Raw genomic sequence first — 18,074 nt, 5'->3', positions numbered from 1 at the left:
CTTCTCCTTGCTTTGTATTATTTTACTTATTATTGCCTTATTATTATATTATTGTATAGCTATTTATTATTTATTTGCTTCTGCTTGCTCATCTTTTTCTAGTTCCTAAAGGTAAAGTTTAAGTTTTTTATTTCAGGCCTTTCTTCTTTTCTAAAATATGCACTCTGGGGGCACCTGGATGGCTCAGTTGGGTAAGCTGCAGACTCTTGATTTTGGCTCAGATCATGATCTCAGGGACAGGAGATTGAGCCCCATATCAGGGTCCATGCTTACCAGGGAGTCTGCTTGAAGATTCCTCTACCTTTCCCCCCACCCTCACTCCTATTCTCTCTCTCTCAAATAAATAAATATTTACGAAAAAGCAAAGGGAGGGGGCGCCTGGGTGGCTCAGTTGGTTGGGCGCCTGCCTTCGGCTTGGGTCATGATCCCAGGGCCCTGGGATCAAGCCCTGCACTGGGATCCCTGCTGGGCGGGGAGCCTGCTTCTCCTTCTTCCTCTCTCTATCTCTCTATCTCTCAAATAAATAAATAAAATCTTTTTAAAAGGGGGGCGTGTCTGGGTGGCAACCAGTTAAGTGTCTGATTCTTGGTTTTGGCTCAGGTAATGAATCTCAGGATCCTGAGATCGAGCCCTGTGTTGGACTCCACATTCAGTGCAGAGTCTGCTTAAGACTCTCACCCTCTGCCCCTCCCCCCAAGAAATAAACAAATAAATCTCTTTTTAGATTTTGTCTATTTATTTGAGTGGGGTAGAGGCATGAGAGAGGAGAAGATCAGAGGGAGAAGCAGACTTTCTGCTCAGGAGCCCAATGCAGGACTCAGTCATAGGACTCCAGGATCATGACCTGAGCCGAAGGCAGGCACTTAACCAACTGAGCCACCCAGGTGCACCAATAAATAAATCTTTTTTTTTTTTTAAACATTTATTTGACAGAGACAGATCACAAGTAGATAGAGAGGCAGGCAGAGAGAGAGAGAGAGGGAAGCAGGCTCCCTTCTGAGCAGAGAGCCCTATGTGGGACTTGATCCCAGGACCCCGAGATCATGACCTGAGCCGAAGGCAGCGGCTTAACCCACTGAGCCACCCAGGCGCCCCAATAAATAAATCTTTTTAAAAATAGTAGGAGTAAAATAAAATATATTCTCTGCTATAAATGTCCTTCTAAGCACTGTTTCCACTGCATCCCACAAATTTTTATAAATTACATTTTTGTTTTTATTTAATTAAATATTTTTACAATTCTCTTGTGACTTTTTCTTTGACCATATGTTGTTTAGAAGTGTGTGCTTCTATCTTCATTTGGGAGTTTTTCAGGTATATTTCTGTTATTGTTGTCTATTGAACATTCAGGATTCAATGTTGTGGGCTTAAAGCATACTTTGTATGTTTTTTATCTTTTAAATTTGTTAGAGTATGTTTTAAGACCCAGAATGTGGTCTTAGTGAATAGTCTGTGTGATCTTGAGAAGAATGTGTATTCTGCTATTGTTATATGAAGTATCTTATAAATGTCAACCAAATTCAAATGAATGGTAGTACTGTTCGTTTGGGTAATTTGTTAACTGATTTTCTGTCAGCTGGATCTGTCGGTTACTGATAGAGGTAAATTGAAATCTCCACTTATGGTTGTGGAGTTGTCTAGTTCTCCTTGTGGTTCTATCAGGTTTTGCCACATGTGTTTTGATGCTTTTTTGTTAGGCATGTACATTAAGGATTGCTATGTCTTCTTGGAAAGTATGTAATGTTCCTCTTTATTCTTAATACTTTTCCTTATTATGGTGTCCACTTTGTCTGAAATTAATATAGCTACTCCAATTTTCTATTAATTAGAGTTAGCATGGCATGTAGGCATATGCTAGAGAGTTGCATGTTTGGTTCCAGACCACCACAATAAATTTAATATTGCAATAAAGCAAGTCAAATGAATTTTTTCATTTCCTAGTACATGTAAAAGTTGTTGACAACCTACTGTAGCCTGTTAAATGTCCAATAACAGCATTATATTTAAGAAAAACAATGTATATACCCTAATGGAAAAAATACTTGTTACAAAATGCTAACCATCATCTGAGCTTTCAGCAAGTCATAATTTTTTTGCAAATGGAGGGTTTTGCCTCAATGCTAATAGTTCCTAACTGTTCTGGGAGGTGGTTACTGGAGGTTGGGGTGGCTGTGGCAACTTTAAGACAATGAAGTTTGCTACATCGGTTGACTCTTCCTTTTATGAACGATTTCTCTGTAGCAATGCCATTTGCCAACATTTATACACAACACTTCTTTCAAAATTGAAGTCAGTCCTCTCAAAACATGCCATTGTTTTATCAGCTAAGTTTATGTAGTCTTCTAAATCCTTTATTGTCCTTTCAACAACCTTTACAGCATCTTCTCTGGGAGTAGATTCCATTTCAAGAAACCACTTTCTCTGCTCCTCCATGAGAAGCAACTTCTCATCCATTCAGGTTTTCTCATGAGATTGCAGCAATTCAGGCACATCTTCAGGCTTCACTTCTAATTCTAGGTCTCTTGCTGTTTCCACATCTGCAGTTACTTCCTCCACTGAAGTCTTGAACCGCTGAAAGTCATCTATGAGGGTTGGAATCTACTTCTTCCAAACTCCTGTTCATGTTGCTATTTTGACCCTGTGAATCTTGAATGTTCCTAGTGACATATAGATGATGAATCCTTTTCAGAAAATTTTCCATTTACTTTGTACAGATCCGTCACAGGAATCACTATGTGTGGCAGCGATAGCCTTACAAAATGTATTTCTTTAATAATAAGACTTGAAAGTCAAAACTACTCTTGATCCATGGCCTGCAGAACAGATGTTATGTTAGCAGGCATGAAAGCAACATTAATTTCATACATCCGTATCAGAGCTCTTGGGTAACCAGGGGTATTGGCAATGAACAGTAATCTTTTTTAAAGGTTTTTATTTATTTGACACAGAGATAGAGATCACAAGTAGGCAGAGCAGCAGGCAGAGGGAGAGGGAGAAACAGGCTCTCCGCTGAGCAGGGAGCCCGATGTGGGGCTCAATCGCAGGACCCTGGGAACAAGACCTGAGCCGAAGGCAGCTGCTTAACCAACTGAGCCACCCAGGTGCCCCTGAATAGTAATATTTTTAAAGGAATCTTTTTCAGAGCAGTAGGTCTCAACAGTGAGCTTGAAATACTTAAAATATTTAGTAAACCACGCTATAAGCAGATATGCTCTCATCTAGGCTTTGTTGTTCTACTCATATAGGGTAAGGCAGAGTAGATTCAGCATAATGCTTAAGACCCTAGGATTTGGGGGGTGGTAAATGAGCATTGGCTTCCACTTAAAGTCACTATCTGCATTGGCCCCTAACAAGAGAGTTAGCCTGTTCTTTGAAGCCAGGCATTGACTTCTCTCCAACTGTGAAAATCCTCGATAACTTCTACTTTTAAAACAAGGCTGTTTCATGTATATTGAAAGTCTGCTGTATAGTGTAGCCACCTTCACTAATTATCTTAGCTAGATCTTCTCGATAACTTCCTGCAGCTTCTACATTAGCACTTGAAGCTTCTCCTTGCACCTTTAGTTATGAAACCAGCTTCTTCAAACTCATGAACCACCCTATGCTAGCTTCAAACTAGTTATTTTACTCCTGTTATACCAGAGCCATGTTGAACTGGTGGTGAGGTTTCGGGGAGGAGAAGTATTCTGTTGTCACGTGATAAATCTTTTTTAGTTGTTTTTGGACTGGTGACCCTGGGCTATGACCTTCAGAAGAATTCTGTAGTCTGTGTAGGGTGGGGATGAAGGTGGGAGGGCTAGGCTATAGTTGGCTAATTTCCCTGCCCCTAAGTCACATGGGGTCTAGTAAAGTAGTTTCACTTGAAGGCAGGCTTTTGTTAAGGAGAAGGGAACTCTGACTGTGTTTCAATGGTTCTTTTCCCCCTCCACTAGCCCAAAGCACAGAGGGGATTTTTTCCATCCCTCATCTTCACCCGTGAAAGCCTGTTAGAGCTCCTGGAGGTAAAACCAAAATAAGTGTGGGGACCCTCCTGCCACTAGACCCCCAAGAGTTTTGATTTACAAGCCAGCCCACACTCAGCCTCCAGCAGTATGCGAGTTACCTTAAGACTTCCTTCCAGTTAGGGCTCCAGGGTCTTCAGTCCAGGTGCACTCCGACTCTCTGTCTTCACCTGGTATCTCCAGTTTCCAGGGTGGTAGTTTGCCCTGTGACCTTACTTCTCTGATGAATCCAAGAAAAGTTGTTGATTTTCACTTTTTCAGCTTTCCTCATTAAGAATGAGAATAATGACTTCCAAGCTCTTCGTATGTTGGGGCAGAAACAAGAAGTCCTTTTTTACTATTTTTATTTATTAATTTTTGGTGATGAGTATGGGTTTTATTAATTATTATAAACTTAGTAGTCATATGGAGTAGGCCATGGATGTCTGTGTTTGTGCAGGTTGAAAGAGCAAAACTTTGTGAAGGAGTTAAGGCCGCGCGACCTCCTGGAGAGCAGCAGTGACAGCGACGAAAAGGTCCCTGTGGCCAAGCCCTCCTCGCTGTCCAAGCGAAAACTGGAGCTTGAGGTGGAAACAGTGGAAAAGAAGAAAAAAGGGCGGCCTCGGAAGGACTCTCGGCTCATGCCTGTGTCTCTGTCTGTCCAGGTGAAGCCAGCGGGCTCACGCAGCCTCCCCCAGCCCACCTTGTGAGCTCAGTGCTGGAATCTGCACATGCCCAAGTGGGATAAGAGAGGTCTTGCAGGCCCCCACATCTGCCCTCAGCCCACTCAGAGTCCTTGACCAGTTCCCTGGGGTCAGCTACTCATCTGGAAAGTGGGGGTCTTTATAGCATTCATCTATACTTTCACCCTCACAGAGTAGGTGGAGACGCCTGGGGAACTGGCCTGGCCTCACCACTGGGTGACTCACCTTTACCTGATTTTGCCCTGTGGTGCTGGGGTGGGGCTCAGAGACATTTCTCCTCTTGCAGTCCCCAGCTGCCCTGACTGCAGAGAAGGACACCGTATGTTTGTCTGTACCAGCACCTGCACTGAAACTGCCCATGCCAGGCCCCCAGAGAGCATTCACCCTCCAGGTGAGTAGGCTTCCTACCTCTGCACACTCTCTCCACCATCCCCCTCTGTGTAAAACCTGAATTATCACTGACTTAGGGCTGCTTTTCAATGACGCTCCATCACTTTCTGGGGGAAGTTGTAGTTAATCAGAGCCAGATCACTAGCCTCTTCCCCAGGGGCTCCCTTGTTGCCCCACCTCGAATTTCTCTCCTCTATGCTTTGCTCTTACAGTCCTGCTGCCATCTTCTGGATGGCCAGCTCCTTCAAAACTTGTCTCAGGTATTCTTCTGGAAGCCTCCTTGAGCTCCACACTCCACCCTGGGCAGCCTCGGGCTTGGTACGGTTGGACTGCATGGTAATGGCTTACCTCCCCGTCACCCTCCCTTGCTGGCCCTGTCCCTGTCATCATCAGGGCTATTTGAGTTCTTGGAGTAGAAGCTTATGACCATGTGCTTGTTCAAAACATACCTCTAAAACAAAGAATCCTTTATGCCCAGAAGCCTTCCATTCATTTCGTCTAGCACCTGACCTTGGACATGCCATAGGTTCATGCCTATTGTTCCTCAGCTCAGGTGCATGTCCTCAGGACACCGTCTAGGACCCCACATGGAGGTCACTTTTCACTGGGCACAACTGGCCCACACATGCTGGTCTTCCTGGGACACCTGAGAGGTGATGTCAGCCCTTCCCACTACAGGTCTTCTGGGCCTAAGGATAGGGACCCACGTGGTTTGTTCCTGTTGCTGTTGTGCATGGAGATAGGGCACACAAACCACCTTCCAAACCCTAGCCACCGCCCACCCCCCCCCACCCCCCCACCCCGCAACCTCCATCCAGGGCCTTTACCACTGAGTGCTGCCTGGGGCTATTCTTGGTTTCTGGGGGTCTATGAACGGGCCTTTCTCCCAGTCACCCACTTTTGTGCCCACATGAGTACAAACTATTCGGCCGTTCTGCCTGGGTTTTCTATATAGGGGTATCTAGTCCATGAGCTCCTTAGGCATGAGAGGTGAGACCGAGCAAGCTCCCAGCCCTCTCCCTGCCCTGGGGGCCACACATCCAAACATCTGGCCTTCTTGTCCCACCCTGTTACTGCACACACTGCCACCCTCCTGTTTACCAGCCAGTTCTGTCTGCCTCTCTGTCTTTCTCCTGCATTGGGCCCTCTGATCATCTCACCTCTCACATGACCCAAGTCTCAGTGGGCCCACCATCACCTGAAAAGACATTGTATTTGCTTTCCTCCACCCAGGTGAGCTCCGATCCTTCCATGTACATTGAAGTGGAGAATGAAGTGACTGCTGTGGGGGGTGTGAAGCTAAGTCGTTTGAAGTGTAACCGGGAAGGGAAGGAGTGGGAGACAGTACTCACCAGCCGGATTCTCACTGCTGCCGGCAGCTGGTAAGGCCAAGGGTCTTTACCCAAACCAGCACCATGTGCTACGCTGTGTGGCCCTGTTACTGTCTGAGGCAGGAGGCATTGCCCTACATGCTAGCTTCCACAGAGGCCTGTGCCATGCCTTGCCCTAGGCTAAGCGTGTACATGTCTTCTCAGCCCCCACAAAACCTAATAAAGTCAGTATCATTATCACCATGTTATAGGTGGGGAAACTGTCTTTGAGGGTCAACCAAGGCAGGATTTCTACCCAGATGTTCTGATTCCCTTATCTGGCCATATTCCTAAAGTCTCAGGTTCCAGGCTGAGCTCTGCCTGGCTCTCTGTAACATGGGATGATTCTTTGTCTGGACCCCAGATTTTCATCTAGAGAAGTCACGATGGATTTCTGATTGTCTCATGAGTCCGCAGCCCAGCCCTCTTCATATTCTGCGCTTTGAGGGGAACCTTAACTCAGTGGTTAGTCCCCTAATGTCTTCTCATGGACTTCCAGGCCATGATCCCCTAGCGCTGTTTCACATGTGCTTGATCTGGAAAGAGGACCAGCATTTTCCTCAGGTGCCTGTTGAGGTGTAGGGCCTCCAGTCAGGACCGTGTCTTTGACTCTTAAAAGGATTTTACAAAGATAATTGGCTTAGATACAGTAATTTTAACTAGGCCCTTAGTCAGTTATCATAAGACTGTGTGTACAGTGCTTTCAAAATGTCTGTGAATACTTGACCTTTGATCTTAGGTCAGGTTCCCATGGACCCTGAGTGAATGCATGGTGTTGCACTTAAAAGGAACCATAATTCTGTACCTCCTTTTCATTCTCTGCCAAGATAAGCAAACTGAGCTTCCCAATCCCAGGCACTCACAAAGGGCAAATGGGCCTGTGTCCTGGGCGTTGCTGTGGGCTCCCCCTGGATTAGTATTAGTGTGAGCTCAGAAAAGCTCACGAAGCCCCTGAAGGAAAGAGAACACGTTCTATTTAATCAGAGGTTTCATTGAGACTAGGCTGCATCAGCCCTGCTGCCCCAGTCTTTGGACAAGGACTCACCCACCTCTCCCTTTGCTGCACCTGCTCAGAGGAAGGCTGCAGCAGGCATGGGGCAAGCACAGACAGAGGGAAGGCTCTACATTTCAGGGCTGCTGCCTCTGCCACAGCTCCCGATGATCATGACACCTGTCCCCTCTCTGCCTTTTCAGTGACGTGGTATGTGTCGCCTGTGAAAAGAGGATGCTGTCCGTGTTCTCCGCCTGTGGTCGCCGCCTCCTCCCTCCCATCCTCCTGCCGTCCCCAATCTCCACTTTGCACTGCACGGGCTCCTATGTCATGGCGCTCACTGCTGCAGCCACGTTGTCTGTCTGGTGAGAGGCAGGCCCAGGGTGGGGTGGGCTCTAAGCAGGATGGGATGGGGCTGTGCCGGTCCCTCTCACTGCAGGGTAGGAAAGGCAGCAAAGGCGACTACTCAGCAGACATGTCTTGGGGCTCTGCTGGCCTGGGCATCTTAATGCCTGAGGAGCCCTGAGTAGTCAGTCACACATTGCCTGTGATAACCACCCCGCACGGGGGGAGGGAGAGTGTGCAATGGAAGTGGCGCAAACTGCCCGCCCCTGCTGCCATTGTTAGAGCATCCTGAAACCTCACAACAAATCTCAATGCCTAATTTCATGTGCCAGGGTCCAGAAAGGGGATCTCGGCTGCCAGAGCATGGCCACGCTTCTCCCAGAGTTGGCATAGTGTTGGTGGCGGGCCCCACAGCTGTTTCCTAGGCCCTCTGCTATAGACTTGTGCAGAGGTAGCATAGTGACACATGGGGAGTAGAAGCCACTTCCAGCACAGAGCCCCTCTCCTGGAAGCAAGGGCTGGGTATTTACCAGAGACCTTGGAGTGGGGTCTGATCATTGGGGCACATTGTGATGCTTTTACCCCTGCTGCAGAGTAAGCTGTTCCCTGTCTCCCTCCTAGGGATGTTCACCGACAGGTGGTTGTGGTGAAAGAAGAATCTCTACACTCCATCTTGGCAGGTAACCTCAGCAGTGGACCGCCCCTTGTACGCTGGAGTTGGGGGAGGGCTTGGAGGCTTGGGTTCCTGACATGGAAGCACCCTGTTCAGCCTAGATGGAGAGCCAAGCTCTGGGCCCAGCCTGAGGCATTTCGTGTTATAGGGGATGTCAGTACGTTGTAGGGCAGTGCATTCTCTCCAGGGACATATTTTAATGGGTCCCTGAGAGATGACGAACAGCCTATGAATAGCAGCGAGACCAGCATGTGCAGAGTAGAGCAGTGACTGCGTAGTTATGCGTAAGTGTTAAGACACCTGTTGCTAGGACTGTGGGAGCTGTGCTTTGCATTTCTCCTTAGGTGTGTATGCAGGCACCTGCTGATCAGAACATACCCAAGAACCCATTCTTGTGCTGTCTCCCCAGGAAGTGACATGACAGTGTCACAGATCTTGCTGACACAGCATGGAATCCCAGTGATGAATCTGTCTGATGGGAAGGCATACTGCTTTAATCCATCACTTTCTACATGGTAAGTAAGCCAGCTCCTGGCCCTACCCTTCTAGGAGGGTGTCCATCTGAGCTGGAACAAAAGCAGTCAGGCCTGCCTGGCTCGGCTCCTGACAGTCAAGCCCTGGAGTGGGTGCCATGGTGGCAGCCCTGCTGGGCTCTGTCTGCTTGAGAAGAGAGAGAGCTCAAACCTGCCAGTACAGGCCCCATCCTCCCTGTGGGTAGGGATGCTTTCCTTCTTCTACATTGTTTCCTGAGGTCACTTTGTTTGGAACAGGCATTTGAAATTCTTATGGTTATCAATAACATTTCCAGCCTTGCCTCCTTAGCCATTTTCAGCATAGGTGAGTCAGCTTCATAACAACTTTAGCATCATTCCTCACTTCTTGTAGCTTAGCAGGAGCTAAGTAGTACTTCTGGCTGACTTTGTGAATTAGTGAGGTTGCATAGTCACTCACCATGTGTCATGGTCTGTATCTTTCCTCAGCCCATTTTGGAGTTTAGAGGCCTTTTCTGTATTTGCAAAATCTTTATTCCTCCAAGATTTTAATCCAGATGTGTGAAGTGTGTACATTGTGTACCGGCCAATCAGAAATTCTTTTCTTCTGCTGCGCCTTTGGTCCATCATACCCAAACCAGATGCCTTCCAGCCCTCTTCTTTTTTTTTTTTTTTTTTTAAGATTTTGTTTATTTATTTGACAGAGAGAGAGAGATCACAAGTAGGCAGAGAGGCAGGCAGAGAGAGAGGAGGAAGCAGGCTCCCTGCGGAGCAGAGAGCCCAATGCGGGGCTCGATCCCAGGATCATGACCTGATCCTGAGATCATGACCTGAGCCGAAGGCAGCGGCTTAATCCACTGAGCCACCCAGGCGCCCCATCCAGCCCTCTTCTGTTAAGAGTTGCCAGGCACAAGTTTATCCTCCCATTGAGATTTCTTTCTTGAGTTTAAAAAAGAAGGGTGGGGGGATGGGGAGCCGCTGCCCCTGGCTGGTTCAGTCATTAAAGTAAGCAACTCTTGATCTTACAGTTTTATTTTTGAGCCCTACATTGGGTGTAGAGATTACTTAAAAATAAGATCTTACGGGGTGCCCAGGTGGCTTAGTTGGTTAAGTGGCTGCCTTCGGCTCAGGTCATCATCCCAGGGTCCTGGAATCGAGTCCCACATTGGGCTCCCTGCTCAGTGGAGAGCCTGCTTCTCCTTCTCTGCCTGCCATTCTGCCTGCTTGAGTTCTCTGTCAATTAAATAAATTCTTTAAAAACAAAATTAAAATTTAAAAAAAATAAAATTTAATCTTCAAAAAAAAAACCTCCCCATTCCCAGCTCTCCCAAGTTGCAAACTTGTATATTTTATGTGATTACTGTAATAGTGGAAACAGACTGGTTATTTAAGAAGGGAAACGTTGGCCCGGTATTTTACAAATTCACCCAACTATTTTTAAAGTGTGGCTGGAATGTTTTCAACAAAAATGTGAAAGGTCCCAAGAACGTGAAAACTGTCTGCTTGGGGTGCTGGAGAGGCTCGGGAAGGCTAGCGCCTGGCATTCCTGGAGGCTTCCAAGGACCAGACTGTGTGGGCCCCTAGCAAGTGGGCATCCTGTGCACACTTCATACACAGGCTCCTGTCCTTGAGTTCTGAGACTATGCTGCTCAAGTGGTCCCAGCGAGAACCCTGTTGATGACCTTCACTGTCATTGATTTTGCCTCATGAAACCTGTCCCTGAGGGCCCTGTGGGGAGAATGCAGTGCTACTTGGCCTCTGCTGACACTCTCGCAGAGAGTCATGTGGTACCTGCTCTTTGGCGGCCTCACCCCCAGCCTTTCTGGTGGACCTCCTGGTTTTTCTGACCTCTGCTCCTGCTGTTGCCTCCCCAGGAACCTGGTTTCTGACAAGCAGGACTCCCTGGCCCAGTGTGCGGACTTCAGGAGCAGCCTGCCTCCCCAGGACGCCATGCTATGCTCCGGACCTTTAGCCATAGTCCAGGGCCGTGCCTCCACGTAGGTGACTCAAGTGCTGGGGGAGGTGGCTGGGTCATGCAAGCACAGTCCCACCCAGGCCTGCTCTCTGACTGCCCAGCCCTCTGCCTAACTGCTGCTTAGCACAAGCAGGCTCAAGGTGCCAAGGGTTGTGGGCCCACGTTGGGTAATATCTCAGGGTGCTAGGTCACAAGCCCTGTCACTTCAGGCATAGATGGCGGTCTGAGGTGCTATGAGTCATGGACACCGTGATGGGCAGTATTTGGGGTGGGGAGAGATGAGCTGCTGACCTGTCACCTCGGGCCTAGATAGGAAGGACAGTGTGGGATACACCTGGGGTCAGGAGGCCTGTCGAGGGACATGGGGACAGGTTAGCCGGCATGGTGTCTGACACCTGCCCCTTTACTAGCTCCTCACTGGGGCCCATGGGCTCGAGGTAGCAGCCTCCTAACCCATGTAGTACCCACTGCCTCATGACACTTGCTCTGCCGGTCTCTGCAGTTCAGGAAGACAGGCAGCCCGGCTCTTCTCCGTGCCTCATGTAGTGCAGCAGGAGACCACCCTGGCCTACCTGGAGAATCAGGTTGCGGCGGCACTCACCCTGCAGTCCAGCCATGAGTACCGCCATTGGCTCCTCCTCTACGCTCGGTACCTTGTGAATGAAGGTGAGGTTTCTTGTGGCCCTTCCATCTTCCTGGGACTGACTCAATTTCTATCCCAACATGACCTTCCTGAAAGCCTAGGAATCAAGGCAAAGACGGCCCTCGCCCCATCTCTTAGCCTGACCTATAATCAAGGCAGCTCAGCAAGCATCCAGCCCATTAGAGGCTCTGAGGCTCTGAATCAGGTAGGCCCTGAGGGCCAGAAGGTTTGGCGGTAGGAGGGGATGGGGGCACAGGATACTTGGATAGACATTCTCCAAAGGAGCAGATGAGATGCCCACACTCCTGCCCTCCCTCACACCCTGCATCCTCAGTGGTCAGCCGGTCACACCAGGGAAGGGCATCTTCTGGCAGCATCCAGTGAGCCTGTATTTCTCTTCCCCCAAGCCCCTCCTGGCCTGGAAGGGTCAGCCCAGCCAGCACCTTCCCATGGCCTTCCAGCCCAGCTTTCCCTGCCAGTACTTCCCCTCTCCAGTATCTCACCCACCACCTCCTTTTGTCCCTTTTGGCCAACAGAAAGCTAGGTTTGTTGAAAGATGTGGCCATCCTGCTCTCAGGACGACCTCCAATAAATAGCCTTTCATCTGTTTGCTAGGCATGTGTGGTATTTTTCTTACCAGGCTTCCTCTTCCCTGAGCTTGGCCTCCAGGGTTGTGGCTTGGGAGCCGGCCTTCCCAAAGCTCCCTGTGTTACCGCACAGCTCCAGGCCTGGTCACAGAGCAGCCTTCCCTACAGCCTCTCCTGGCCTTCCTGCTTTGCTTTTGATGACACCCTCCCTATTTTGTTTAAAATTTAGAGTACAGAAAAAGAGAAAAACATGCTGAACCCCGACAAATGTCACTCCCAGAACTCTGACATGCTACATTGCCTCTGATGACATGTATATATACACCTCTGATGACAACAGCCATGGCTGACCAACTCGAAGTCCCTCGCCCCTCCCCAGCAGACCCCAAACATGAGTTTAATTTTCCTCTTCCTGCCCAGTTTGTGTGGTTGCCCAGCCTGTGTGGTCACTGACTCTTCTAAATACTCAGTCTTCCCAAACCCATACCTTTGCTGGGATGCTGCTGTCACATCTGGGCCTCATACCCCATTCCACTGGGGAGACTGCTCCCCTGGCCTCTCTAATTTTCTTCATCCTGGGGACTGATCAGGACTCATCCTGATGCCCTGCCCGAGGTCGCTGCCTCCTCGAGGGCCTGCACCAGTTGTGGGATCACTTCTACCACTTGCTTCTCTTTGCCCATCTTCCACACATCTGTTCCTTTGTCCATACACAAGTCACCTCCACTCTATCTCTTGCTTCCTTAACCATAAAAGGACTCAAATTGTAAAGGAAGACCCCTCTCACTTCTAAAATTCCTCAGATTCCAGCATCACCCTCTTACTCTACCCTCATCTTTGGGTGATTTCATCAGTCCCTCTGGCTTCAACTGCCGCCAGTGCTGACAGGCCCCCAGATTCTGCCACCAGCACTTCTGGCACTCCACATGCCTGTGCCATAACCCATGAGTTGACAGGCCCGTGACTGCTTCTCCTGTCTTCTCCACTCTGTCACCACCTCCTCAGCCTAAATTCATACCCTTGCCATCTCTTACCTCCTGAAGGCTGCCTCCTGACCCTGCTGATCTCCTCTCACTACCAGCATGTCTTCTCTGAAACAAATCTGACTAGCCCACTCCCCTCCTTCCACGATTCCTGCATTTTCCCATCACCTTGGGGAGTTTTTCCCAGAGCGGGCCACATTTATTTTTCCCATGGGTCCAGCACACAGAGGGGCTGCTCTTTATGCTGTCAAGGGAGTGGGTTCCTGAGTGAGAGTCTGTCATTATGAATCTCAGTGCCCCAAACTGAGAGACATGCAAGAGGCATTTTGCCCTAAGCAGGCAATAAAATAAACATTTGTTCAATCTGGTTTGCTATACACAACTTAGCATATTCTTGTTTTTTTATTTCTTTTTGTAATGTGTTCCTATTTCTGTTTTGTTGTTTTGTTTTGTTTTGTTTTGTTTTCCATAATTAGGGTTTGAATACCGGCTCCGAGAAATATGCAAGGACTTACTGGGTCCGGTTCACTACTCCACTGGAAGCCAGTGGGAGTCAACGGTAGTGGTAGGTGCTGCTTTCATTCTTGCCACAAGAATTCTGTCTGAAAAGTGAAAGTGGAGATGAAAAATAAGCCAAAGTGCTTTGGACTTCTTCCCCATTAGACTTCTTGAGCACACTGCCACGGGCCCCAGGATCAGTGGGAGGGTGAGATACCAGCACTGCACTGCCAGGCAGCAGCTGGGCCCTTGGCATCAGGGGCCTAGGGAGTGCTCAGCCACGCATGCACCTGAGGAGATTTGCCTGCTGGGGTTATGGGTTTGTTTAGTAGAGAAGGTAAAAGATCCTTCCCTGCCTTCGTGGAGCTCCCAGTCTGATACGAAGGCAGACAGAAGCAAGGAAGCAATTCAGTCAACAAAATAGTTTTAGACTATGGATTATACTATGCCCAGAAATAAGCAGAGCAATCAGACAAGGGTGCCTGGGAATGCGTGGCCAGGGAAGACATGAGAGGGGTCTTTTAGGATGAAACCCAAGGATGAGAATGCACCAGCTCTACCAGGACCTGGGAGTCTCCTGGTAAAGGTGATAGTGAATGCAAACATGGAGGCCACTGTGGCTGCAGCATAGTAGGCAAAGGACAGGGTGGTAGGAGATGAGGTAAGACAGAGGAACAGGAAGAAGATCACTGAGGTCTTGTGAGGAGCTGGAGCTTTTGGAGGAGCTGGTGGCAAGAGATCGGTTAGCAGGGGTGGTAATGCGAACTGACGTAAGAGAGCAGTCAGAACTTGTTTTTGTAGCAGTCCTGACAGTAGACGAAGGTGACTTGGATCAGTGTGAGGGCCATGGAGAGGGGAAAGGAGACAGATTCAAGTTGTATTTTAGAGGTAGACCCAACAAGACTTGGTGGGTAGATGGGTAGAATAGATTAAGAGACAGAGAATAATGAACATGCATACAGTCACCTCCAAATTTTTTGGCTTGCACGTGTGCCTGCTAGTGCCTTGAAAGGACCGGGTTGGTGAGGGATTGGGGTTTGTGGATATAAGTTAGCTCCCCTGCTTCATGGAGTCACTGACCAAATACTGATGGAGCACCTGCTCTGGCTCGGCACGGGACAGTGAGCAGTGAACAAAGCTAACGGCCCCCACCTTCCTAGGTCTCCATTCTTGTGCAGAGAGGTAGATTCTAAACAGCTGAGCAAGTACATGTATTGTGTTGGGTGGGGGTGGGTGCTGAGAACAAACAAAGTGGCCAGGGGCATACTGGCAGGATGCTATTTTATATTGAGTAATCAAGGAAGTCTTAACTAACTGAGCAGAGACCAGAAAAGGTGAAGGGCAAAGCCCCACAGATGTTTGGGAGAAGAACATCCAGGCAGCGGGAACAGCAAGTCTAAAGGCCCAAGGCAGAAGGGCCTGCCGTGTGGAAGGAATAGCCAAGCAGAATGGCGGTGGGAGGGTGAAACAGGTTGCAGTCAGAAAGGCTGGAGGGTCAGACCGCACAGGCTCTACAGGCCTTGATGTGTGATTGGCCTGTGTGTTTTTATTTGATTTTTATTTTGTAGCAGTAGATCTTAATTTGGTTGGTAACTAGAATCCTAACTTCAAAGTCCAATTCCCTTTCCTTACATCTTTGAAGGTATGGCACCACAGACTTTTAACATCCACTGTTATTGCTAAAATCTCTGCTGCAAATCTGATTTCCATTGCTGTGTAAGTTCTTTTGTCTCCCTCTCTTGTTGTTTTGAAGTTTCACAAGGCTGAAAGTCTTTCTTTCATTTATTCTGTGGATCTGCCTTGGTTCTCTTCCTCAGTGATATCTTCCCTTCCATTTTCACATCTTCAGAGAGATGTAATGTCCTCTCTTCTTAAAATCTGCTGTATCATTTTTTATGGTTGTAGTTGTCCCCCCATATTTTCAATTTAGTCTTTTACCTGCTTGAGCATAGAAACCTTCGTTGTTTTAAAGTTGTATGTCTGATAGTTCTACTATTGGGAGCCCTCTTGGATCTGTTTCAGTTGCATATAAATGTCTCTGCCAGGTCTCATTTATATTATCTTGTTTCCTTACATGCCTGATTATTTCTATCTGCTAGACATGTTTGAAAAATTGTTTGTAGAAATGGTTTGAGACCTCAGGTGATGTTACCTTCTTTTACGGAGTGCTTTTATTTGCTGTTGCCAGTTCTTGAGGCACCACCAGCACTGCAGACTCCCCTCAGCCCAGTTCTGGGATTGAGGTTTTCTGGGCTGTCTTATGATTCAAAGCCAGACACTCATTTGTGCAGGGGCGGGTTTACTTCTGGTTTACCTTTATTCTAGGTTACATCCCTTTGGGGTGTCAGCACAAAGAGGGATGACTTACCAGGAATCCCCACTTTTCATTTTGGCCCCTGCTTTTGTCTCCCTAGGCCCTCAAGTCTGACAGAAGCTTGCTCAGCCTTTCTTATCAATAAACGTTCCCAAGGCAAAGGCATCCCTTTCTGAATTTCTACCTTCCCCACATCCCAGCTCAACCCTAGGTCATTAGCACATTAGCTCCCTGAGGTCCATGTCCTTAACAGGAAGGTTGATTTCAAATTACCAGTAATTCCCTAGCACATGTCACCTCCGGGGTACCCTGACAGGATTTCTTCTTGGGTGGGAGATAGGTCAGCATGTGCCTGACCAACCTCTTCCCCGGCCAGGTGGTAGAGCCTCATTCTGTGATCCAACTGCCACTCTGGGAGCATTAGCCCAAGACGTGAGCTGGAACTCTACATAGCAGCTGTCTCAGACTCAAGGCAGGGGTGCTAGGCCAATAAGGTTCAGATGGAAGGAGGCACAGACAGGCCATGTGCTCTTTTCTCCCTTTCCTTCCTGCCACTTACTCTTACCAGCTCTGAGCAGGACACCTCATTGGAGCTTTGCCCAGAAGAGCCTGGGGCTCCCTTTCCGTGTGGTCCCAAGCTGCTTTTCACCTTCTGTAAACTGCCTAACATAGCTAGTCTACTCATGGTCCCTGGTATCTATGACAAATGCTCTCAGCTGCAGTTAAGTGGTACTCCCAATAGTGACTAAAATATTGTTGTTGTTTTCTGTCCTCCAAATAAGTCAGCTGGAGGAGGGAAACCAATACCAACAGCATCTACCATTCTTACCAGAAAAAGAAAAGCTGGGGCACTTGGGTGGCTCAGTAGGTTAAGCCTCTGCCTTCAGCTCAGGTCATGGTCTCAGGATCCTGGGATAGATCCCTGCATTGGGCTCTCTGCTCAGTGGGGAGCAGGGCTCCCCCATCTCTCTCTCCCTGCCTCTCTGCCTACTTGTGATCTCTGTCAAATAAATAAAATCTAAAATAAACAAATAAATAAAATCTTTTAAAAAAAGCTCTCCCAAAAGCTAGTATGTGCCTCACAGGCAACCAGCAAGTCACCTGAACACCCTCATTGCAAGGGAGTCTGGGGAAGTGAGCAGTAAAGCTATGTAGGAGAGGTCTTAAAGCAGGTGTGGACACAGCCAGCTCTTGATGTCTGCCACATTTCCTCCTGACTTCAGCACTATGCTGAATTTATTCCTTTTTTACAAAAACTTTTTTACTATCTCTTTATCTAGATATTAAGGGCAAGTTTGAGTATGAGCACTCTGCTCTCTTGTTAAGTTTCTTCATGAACACTTTAACAGTAAGAATTGGTCATTCCAATGTAACTGATTCTCAGAGTTGCTGGGGAAAAGGAGCAGTAGATGGAAGATGGACTTAAAACCAGCAATGCTTTAGGGGCGCCTGGGTGGCTCAGTGAGTTAAAGCCTCTGCCTTCAGCTCAGGTCATGATCCCAGGGTCCTGGGATCGAGCCCCAAGTCAGGCTCTCTGCTCAGCGAGGAGCCTGCTTCCTCCTCTCTCTCTCTCTCTGCCTGCCTTTCTGCCTACTTGTGATCTCTGTCTGTCAAATAAATAAATTTAAAAATAAACAAACAAACAAAAAACTAGCAATGCTTTAAAAAACAACAACAACAACCAACCAGCAATGCTGACTCAGCAGCCCTCCCAAGAGGCATATTAGGAAGCATCATTCAGTATATTTAAGAGCCACTTATACTTCCTTTTTTTTTTTGAACTATCTATTGAAATCCTTCATTGCTATATGTTTTTCTTATTGCTTCATAGGAATTCTTCATATATTGGGAAATTACTCTTTGTGATATGAACTACCAGTTTGCTTCAGGAGACCCCAAAGGTCCAGGCTTCTTTCCCTCAAAGATCATGGCTCAGTCTACACAGGAAGGAGACTGGAAGCCAAGGGTTGGGTCACTAAGCAGTTATCCTTCAGGTGCCTGAGCTCTTTGCTGGCCATTGTCTTCCCAGCCAGATCCTGGTTTTGGAAGCCTCCCTCTGCCAATCTTCACGGTAGGACCTGTGACAATGGCCAGAAATGTGGTGATGAGCAATGTCTCTGGCTGCTGCCT

The 18,074-nt window shown here is 48.0% G+C and overlaps 1 protein-coding gene across 4 annotated transcripts in view; it reads left to right on the top strand.

Moving 5' to 3' along the window:
* The window catches only part of LOC123954034 (protein HIRA), an 86,780-nt gene that overhangs the window by 60,858 nt on the left and 7,848 nt on the right, over positions 1-18,074 (top strand). For 3 of the 4 annotated variants that reach the window (XM_046024627.1, XM_046024630.1, XM_046024628.1), the window contains 8 exons: positions 4,441-4,645; positions 4,971-5,075; positions 6,308-6,456; positions 7,639-7,800; positions 8,402-8,460; positions 8,863-8,968; positions 10,819-10,941; positions 11,422-11,585. In XM_046024627.1, the coding sequence (XP_045880583.1) occupies positions 4,441-4,645; positions 4,971-5,075; positions 6,308-6,456; positions 7,639-7,800; positions 8,402-8,460; positions 8,863-8,968; positions 10,819-10,941; positions 11,422-11,585 (1,073 nt within the window). Of the gene's footprint in view, positions 1-4,440; positions 4,646-4,970; positions 5,076-6,307; positions 6,457-7,638; positions 7,801-8,401; positions 8,461-8,862; positions 8,969-10,818; positions 10,942-11,421; positions 11,586-13,608; positions 13,698-18,074 lie in introns of all 4 variants that reach the window. The other variant, XM_046024629.1, reaches the window with a different exon arrangement.

Source organism: Meles meles, chromosome 12 (genome assembly GCF_922984935.1).
Source record: "Meles meles chromosome 12, mMelMel3.1 paternal haplotype, whole genome shotgun sequence".
Classification (NCBI taxonomy): Eukaryota; Metazoa; Chordata; class Mammalia; order Carnivora; family Mustelidae; genus Meles; species Meles meles.
The sequence above is the reverse complement of the archived record's forward strand: the minus strand, read 5'-3'. Positions and strand labels throughout refer to the sequence as shown.